Here is an 8,666-nt window from a genome sequence, read left to right as displayed (position 1 = left end):
TTTGCCTTTTTTTTTTTTTTTTTTTTTTTTTTTTGTTCTTGCCTTTCTGCCATTTGGCGACTGAACCGTTTTATCACATTGTTGCTAGTCCCTTGTGTTGTTCCGCAGCTTCGTCGCTTGGCCGCTTCTCCGCCTGTCCACTTCGAACGCAGAGAAATACCGCGCACATGGTTACATGTTGAGCGATTGGCCAGCTTTTTAAACTTCTTGTGGCCACTCGAAATACTGTCACCATTTCCATTTCCTGTGGCGAAAACGGTGAAGGGGGCATTTTCTGAGGCACAAAACCGGGCGAACATGCTGTTCCCACGATTTTTTTGTCCCTCTTCCTGTACACTTTCAAGTGACGCATGCGTGTATCCACAAACGGGCAGTTTTGCCTCTCCCATCAAAACTGTTTCACGTTAGATTAAAACGCGCATGTGCGCACACATTTGTATGCATATTATGTTCATGTTCCTTCACTGATGCGTCCGTATGTACACACCGTTTTAAATGTAATGGCTATGATGTTCTGTTTCCCGTTTCATGTGTCAACTTTTTTGTTTGTGTGTGTGTGAAGGAAAGACAACCTTTTTCATTTTTGATTCATTTTCCCACCATTGTAAAACCGTGTGCAGGCTTCACCTATGTGTACACTGAATGAACCAGGTATAAGCACAACGTACCAATAAGCATTAGCCAACCTTGCATTGTTCAGTTGTGCTATTACGTAGTTACTGCGTTTTGTATCCACTAGGGAGACCTTTTCCCACCCTTGCCTGAGCCTACCTTTTGAAGGGAAAACTGTGTGAACAATTAACCACAAATTGGCATGGGTCGCATACCTCATTGCTTCATCACGTGACCTACACCCTGCTGGGCGTTTTACACATTTACACAAAGCAGCACACAACTCATCATATAACAAATGGATACCACAAACAACTTGAACGAGTTGCATAGCGCAGGTGGAGTAGGATACATAAACACATACGATGTGGAACACAATGCAAGTGTTCCCAATTTGGAGGCAAGCAAAAGGCAGTACCTCCCAATTAGCAGCCCCAATGTGCAGGTGTTTCATTCGCTGAACTTTGAAAATGGTATGTACATGAATGCAGGGGAGGGGCACGTCGTAGGAGGACTCCACATGATGAACCAGAGCATGGTCTTGCCTTCCGCCGCGGGGGTGGACATTCCTATGGGCGACACACCTGTCACGAATAGCCCAATTGGCAACCACACGGATGCCCCAAGTGAGGGTCGCCCCGTGGACACCCCGCACACGGTAGACGCCCTCTTCAGTACCAACAAATATAAAGTTAAAAAAATAAAAGAGACACATAGCATCAGCGCGGATTACACGCAGAAGAAAAATTTAACGAGCATACTGCCTTTTGAAAAAATAATGGAAGAATACGAAATTCAAAGTTTATATCCTCAAAGCAAAGTGCAAGAATTGTACAACCATCAGAATATGTATGAGGAGAAAGGGAGGTATAATTTGATGCCCCCAAATGGGCATGTCGCTAACGGCACAATGAGGAAGGACTTCACTGCGGACTCTTCAGATGCGTCCCCTTCTCCGTATTTGTCACAAGGTAACACGCCAATGTATGGTGCACAGTATGCATGCGGGGCGGGTGTCGAGTCGAGTAACTTCGGTGGCGCAAACGGGGCCAAGGACAGGCACATCGGTCAAATGGGCTACGCGGCAAATAGAGTGACCCCGGGATCGCCCCTCCAAGTGGAGCACAACACAACAGCGACGGGTCACCCACCCAACAAGGCCATTCAGACGGACATCAAAAATATTAATGAAAAGGACAAGGCGGGGACACCTCCTCATAACGACTGGGAACAGAATGAACAGTGCACTCAAAACAACCTACTCGAAATGTATGACCATAAACAAAATAAAAAAGTGATATACTATGCAGTGAAAAACCATTATGACCCCACCAAGGAAATGCATAAAAAGGAAAAGACCAACTACCCACCCAATCGACACAAGGTATATCAAAATGACATATACGATTATTTGCTTCATCACTACGAAAAAAATTACAAACACATTTTGGACAGCAAATATTTGGACCAGTCAGTTTTTAAAGGAGATCAAAAAGAGTTCCTAGCCAGCCAGGCAAACCCACATACGACCTCACCTAATGGGACATACATCGCAGGAGGGATACTCAACACAAAGGAGAATTATGACAACGCTGGTGATGAGGATAATTCTAAAGGGAAAAATACAAATGCAATGCCTCGTAGCAATGAAGAGGCAAATCAAAGCAACCTGGGACAGGTGACCATGTCGGATAATCTTAAGGGAACCCACTTGTGTCGTAAGGACAACTACAGTGTCGACGTAAACGGTGTGCAGGATGTCACTCCTCTAAATGGAAGACAAGACAACGTATATCAGACGAGTGTGGAAATTTCAAACCTGTGTGATGAGGACGCCATGGACTTATATAAAAATATTAGCGAGGTGTATACTCCGAGGCCCAAGTTGTTTGTGTATGCTGTGAAGGGTAACGCAGAGGGGGACAGGCGGTACATGGAAGGCAGTCCCATCGATGACGTTTTGCCCAAAATGGACACCCCTCTCGGCGAGCTACCCCTCCAAATAAATAAAGAAATGAAGAAAATCTTCAAACGAATGAAGCATAAAAACACAGTTGTGATAAGCAACTTGGGTGTGAGGACGGGGTCGTCTACCTTCTCTAATCACATCCTAAAGAGCGGCCACGAGCGCGGCTTCTTCGGAGGATCGGCCGACCACAAGAACTGCGTCTACGCCCACGTGATGGCTAGCCCGAACAAAATCAATTACGTTTATTTGCACTACAAATTGGTGCTCGCCGGGGGCAGAAGCAAGAGCGCTGATAAAGTCAAACGCGACGATAAACTCAAACGAGACGACAGAATCAAACGACATTCTAGCAGGAGCGTTGGACGCAGCAGCTGCGGGGACGGGGATGTCCCCAGCGAAGTCAACACACTCATCGCACTGTCCTTCTATCTCTCAAACATTATTATTTTTCACATCAACAGTGAGAGCTGTTCGAAGGTGTTTGATCTGTTGGCACAGTACTACGATGTGGTGAAGCACATTAAGGAGAACGTGAAGCGGAGAAGGGACAAGTGTGAGCAGCAGGACAGGGGGAAGGACGTTGGGGGTGACAGCAAAAGTGGAAACAGTGGGCATCGAAACAGCTTCAGCCAGAGCGGCGCATCTCTTCCGGACACCCCCCACTCCAAAGGTGGCAACTACAATGGTGGTAACTACAATGGTGGTAACTACAATGGTGGCAACTACAATGGTGGTAACTACAATGGTGGCAACTATAACGGTGGTAACTATAATGGTGGTAACGGCGGGGAGGACAACTCTGAGGAAGACAATTTTGAGGAGGACAATTTCAGCGTCCCATATTTCGTATTCCTGCTGCGGGACACGACCCTGGGGAGTGCATCCGGGGCGGACATAGGGGACACAGAAGGGCCGAGCAAATTGCCCCCAAGGAAATCTCTCACGAAAGAAGCAGAATCGAAAAAAGTGCCCCCCAAGGTGACACGAAATAGCGCCCCTAATGTGGTCCCCCCCACGGGAGATAACCAAAGCGCACGCGCACAGAAGCTACTGGAGGACCTAATCGAAGGAATACAAAACCCAGTGATAAAGAAAAAGGTAAAGTATCTTCTAAAATTTTTGGCGAAGAAAAGTCTATTCCATTTGCCTCCCCTGAAAGAAAAAAACAAAGAAGAATATGCAATACAAATGAGGAAAATAAAAAAAGACATCTTCATCAATGGCAAAAATGTAGAATACATGTACCCGAACAATGGAATATATGTGTATAAATATTTAAACATGCTAACCTACACAATTAACAGGAACATTTTCTACACTCCCAATTATTTAAAAAAAAAAATGGAAAGTTGTGAATGCAAAACTTTACATAATGTCTTAACAGATAATTTCCTCTTCCACGTCAGAAGAAAAATAGAAAATAAACTCCCCATGAAACCTAACCTATTCCTAACCCTAATAAATGATATAAAAATTGAATTTCTCCTCAGCTTTGAGACCCTGTGTATCGGAAATTCAAAATTGAAGAGAAAATATAAAAACCAGCTGTGCCACAACATTGATGTGATTGTATTAAAAGCCTACAAAGAAAATATTGCTTTCAGTTGCTTCATCTTTTTTAATATAATCGATAAAAAAATTAGCAAACTTCAAATTTATAATAAAATTAACAAACGGAAATATGAGCATTTTGATCAACTCAGAAATGACATCGATAATATAAACGATGGATCCATTGACAATCTTATATATAATGAAATCCTTGGAATAAAAAAGGAGGAAATTTTGACCTACTTCATTAAGACCTATTATAGCGGATTTACTTCAAGGAAAGGCTCGTCTTTCGTTCGTGTACAGCAGGAAAATGATGCACAAAGTCAACATGAATATAATACTCATACAGGAGCAGGATATACTAAGGCGACAAAAAAGAACAGCTACAACTCCGACTCGACTGTCGACCCGGACCAGTTTGCGGACCCATGTGGTCATCAAACAAGTCGAAGAAGTGTAAGTGGGGCCCGCGTCTTGCGAATGAATACCACTGCATCCTCTGCATTGTTGCGCCGAGGAAGTCGCCATCACAGTGAGAAGGCATTCTCCAAGGGACAGAGCCACTCCTCCAGTGATCAGCACTCTCACAATTACGACACACCAAAGCAGATAAAGGGGAATAAATACAAATCGGATGGACACTCATTAAGGGGAAAGAATTCATCGTGCGAAAGTTCAGTTTCAAGTCACCACCAGAAAGGAGGTCCAAAGGACCCCACCGATGGTAGACGCACCAAGCACTACACGGATGAAGAAGACAAGGGAAAGAAGACCCACACGAAAAAGCCTCTCCACAAATTCAAGTCTGACGTAGAATTGCAAAACGAGCGAAAGATAAAAATGATACAAGAGATCCAACTGGGGGATCGACACATTTCAAAGAAGTACCACAGTGTTGATTATAAGAATGCACTTCCGGCCAGTGTTCACCAAAATGAGATCAGCGATTCCAATTCGTATGAGCCATCCTACCATGGAGGGGCGGCTCTTCAAACAAAGGCGACTCCCCAACACGCGGGGGTGCAATCTTGGCCAAACACAACCGAACGAATTAAGAAGCAGGAAAAACAACACCAAAAAAAAAGATAAGCTTCACTGAGGAGAGAGAAAGCGCTCAGCGCGAGTCGAAACGAGCCACATTCTGAAATGGGAAAAAACTTCCACCGCATTTCTGCACAGTCAGGGGAAAATACAGTTCATCGAGAGGAGGGGGTGCGCGTTGGGACCTCGCTCGGCTCCACTCGATCGACTCTGAGGAAAACAAAAGGAGAGCAATTATTTTCCCAAGCAGTGAGAAGACAGAGACTTTGCTCATATTTTCACCGATTTGCCTTTTTTTTTTTTTTTTTTTTTTTTCAATATTCCGCTTTGCACTCACCCCGGTGCACAGCACCATTATTCACACGTGGATAACTTTCGCCACGCATGAGTAATCCCCCTCTTTTTTTTTTTTTTTTTTTTTGTGCCCCCTTGGTTCGGATCCTCAGGACAAACCTGGGGGCGACGGCACGAATCCAACGCACCACAATACAAACCGCTTTTATTTTTTTTTTTTTTTGTCTACTTTAAAATATTTAAAGGTTCGGATTATGGTGGGGTTTTAGAAGCGGCGCATTGAAAATTGCCCCATACGGTTTATGTGAAGCGGGATACAAAAAAAGGGACCCTTCACTGGAAGGAAAACTGCTCATGTGTGAAGGCAGACATGGAGTACACATACACGCAACGCTTACGCTTACGCACACGTCAGAGGGAGCCGTGCTTCTGACTCCACTCGTCGTAGTCGAAGACGCACTTGTAGGACGTGTTCACCTGGGACATGGCCTTTATAAAGTCGTCGTATCGAATGGCTCTAAAGATGGAAGTATTTGGTATGTTCTCAATTCCATTGTACTGCTCCACAGCATCATCATACACATACTCGTAACACTTGGTGCAGAGGTGGTAGATGTCGCTTCCGTTCCAGTTGTGTAACTTGTGTGAAATGGAGTCCAACTCCTCTTCACTCATTTGAAACCCAGAGTGTGTGTGTTTCGTGATGATATAACGTATTTGCTCCTTCCTTGCTTGTAAATCTGGAAGGGGTATATAGACTCTCTTGTTGAATCTTCTTAGCGCTGCATCATCGATCATATCAGGTCGATTGGTTGCCCCAATAATTACAATGACGGCGTCCTTCTTAGTGTTAATACCGTCAATCATTTGTAGTAGCTGATTCTTAATTCGTATGGTTGTATCGTCTTCATCTTTTTTACGCATACCTAGGATGGAATCTATTTCGTCGAAGAAGAGGATAGAGGGGTTATCCACCTCTGCACATTTGAAAAGACAAGTTACAATTTTTTCTGTCTCTCCAATGTATTTACTAAATAGGGAAGACGTGCTTACGTTGTAAAACGAGCATCTACAATGAGAAGCCACCCACTTGGCAATCATCGTTTTGCCTGTCCCTGGGGGACCAAAGAGTAATATCCCTTTTGCAGCTCTATTCAACCCTGTAAATAAATCGGGTCTCAAAATCGCATTCACAATTTTATCCTTTATAATCTTCTTAATGTCATAGAGGCCGATGATGTCGGATTCTTTTACGTGTTCATTTGAACTCATTTTCATGCTGAGGGCGTAGCGTAAAACGTTAATTTCTAATCCTTGGTCTACTAAGTGTTGGTATCTCTGTGGGATATCTCCACATCCCTCTTTCATGTCATCTGTATTTTTTTTATGACTCTTCTTCCTTTCATCCTTTTTATCATTTGTCCTGTCCAATCGACATCCTAAGCGGTAATCGTTTGTGTACGAGTCTTCATTACTATGGCTTTCTCCACTCTTCGAGTTGTTTCTGTTTCGCCTTTTTTTTGAATTAATATCGTTGTATGCTTTAATGGCTTCTTCATTCTTTTCATTTTTTCTTTTAATCAGTATGTCGAATGCATTGGAAAAGGCTTCCTTGCGTTTTGTTTTTATGGGGAAGGAATAGGACTCCTCATTTGGCTTCTCCCCCCTGTCCGTGGTAGCCATGCCGCTTTTCTTTGCCTTGCACGTGGTTTTCTTCACCGATGGAAGGGACGTCTTTCCACTTTTGCCGTCAGTCACTTGGGGTTTCCTCTTCTGTTTGATTTTCCTCGCTGAAGGCGTGGTGCTTTTCTCGATGGCGTCCCCTGGGGAGTCTATCCGTAAACCACTTTGTTTCCCGCTTGGGTTTACGCTGGGGTTGCCGCTTTGGTTTACGCTACGGTTACCGGTTTGGTTAGCACTGTGATTAGCACTGTGATTGCCGCTGTCCTTTTGTTGACCATTTTGGCTACCTGCCTGGTTTTGATTTTTCGGTTTCGCTTTCTCCCCGTCCTCCCTTTTCCTCTTCAGCGCCTTGGGGGTGAAGATATCGTCGTCGCTGAAGTCGGTGCTCGCCCGGGCGTTCTTCTCCTTCCCGACCTTCGTCTGCTCTACTCCCTCCAGAGGGTAGGTCTCTCTTTTGCCTTCTACCTCCTTCTCTACCGTTGCTTCGCGTGTACTGTCTCCCCCCGGGGCTGCCCCCCTCTCATGGTACACCTTAACAAACAATGGGTCAAAGTTCATGAAGTTCTTTATGTCCACCTCCTGCACGCCACTCACGAAATTGGGATTCCCCTCAATTTTACTCTCCACATTGTCTATTACATCTGTCCTCCTCAGCAAATCCATGACCTCTTTATATGTTTCATGATCTGAATAATGCTCAAAAATGTTACTATCCGTATTTGTAAAGATGAAGTCGTGAGGGTTGAATTCTTCCCTGCTCTGCAGCTCATCTTCACTTGACTCTGCGTCCCCCCATATGTCGTTTAACATCATATCATGCAGGCACTTCCTCTCACCCTCATGCATTTCATTGTAGAGGAGTTCTTCCCACATGGCTCCTCCTAAATTTCCCATGGTGTCTCAGCGGGAAAGCTCTACGGGGTGCTCTACGGGGTGCTCTACGGGGTGCTCTACGGGATACTCTACTCGGTGGTGTATGTATATTTTTAGGTACACATTCGTGTGCAACGCTAAGGCGAGACACCAAATCGGTAGGCACAAGGCTCAGATAAACAAGAGTGCCTCCTTAGCTTGACTCCTCCCGACGTCTCTTCTTCTCTTGGAAGTTACTCTGCGGGAGTTAGCTGAGTCTGCTTCTCTACCTCGGCAAGCGCATATTTTATTGACTCCCCTCCCGAGCCCTTCAGGGCATATGCCGTTGCTCTCCCCACGGTAGAAAAAATCGAGAAGCAATCCTGCCGGTTAGTTGGTGTGTATTAGAGGAGCTTCTCCTTCCGAGGGGGCATCATACGAGTATGTTTTATTTTGCTTTATTTTGTTTTATTTTGTTTTATTTTTATGATCATTAATGTGCGCGAATTTTCACCATTGTGCATCCACACAATGCCATCGCACCTTTGAATTCTTAAGAAGTTTTACGAACAAAAAAAAATTGGGGAAATGAAAAGGAGGGAAATTACAAAAAAGAAAAACAAAAAAAAAACAAAAAAAAAAAAAAAAAAAAAAAAAAAAA

General features: G+C 44.2%; 2 protein-coding genes across 2 annotated transcripts; one reads left to right on the top strand and one right to left on the bottom strand.

Moving 5' to 3' along the window:
- Positions 1–910: 910 nt before the first annotated feature.
- AK88_01964 (uncharacterized protein) lies at positions 911–5,224 on the top strand (the record flags this gene model as incomplete). Its single annotated transcript, XM_012479599.1, has 1 exon — positions 911–5,224. The coding sequence occupies one exon, from the start codon at positions 911–913 to the stop codon at positions 5,222–5,224; it is 4,314 nt and encodes a 1,437-aa protein (XP_012335022.1).
- A 657-nt stretch (positions 5,225–5,881) lies between these two features.
- Positions 5,882–8,047, bottom strand: AK88_01963 (uncharacterized protein; the record flags this gene model as incomplete). Its single annotated transcript, XM_012479598.1, has 1 exon — positions 5,882–8,047. The coding sequence occupies one exon, from the start codon at positions 8,045–8,047 to the stop codon at positions 5,882–5,884; it is 2,166 nt and encodes a 721-aa protein (XP_012335021.1).
- Positions 8,048–8,666: the final 619 nt, after the last annotated feature.

Source organism: Plasmodium fragile, assembly GCF_000956335.1.
Source record: "Plasmodium fragile strain nilgiri unplaced genomic scaffold supercont1.18, whole genome shotgun sequence".
Classification (NCBI taxonomy): Eukaryota; Apicomplexa; class Aconoidasida; order Haemosporida; family Plasmodiidae; genus Plasmodium; species Plasmodium fragile.
This window is presented reverse-complemented; position numbering and strand designations above follow the sequence as displayed.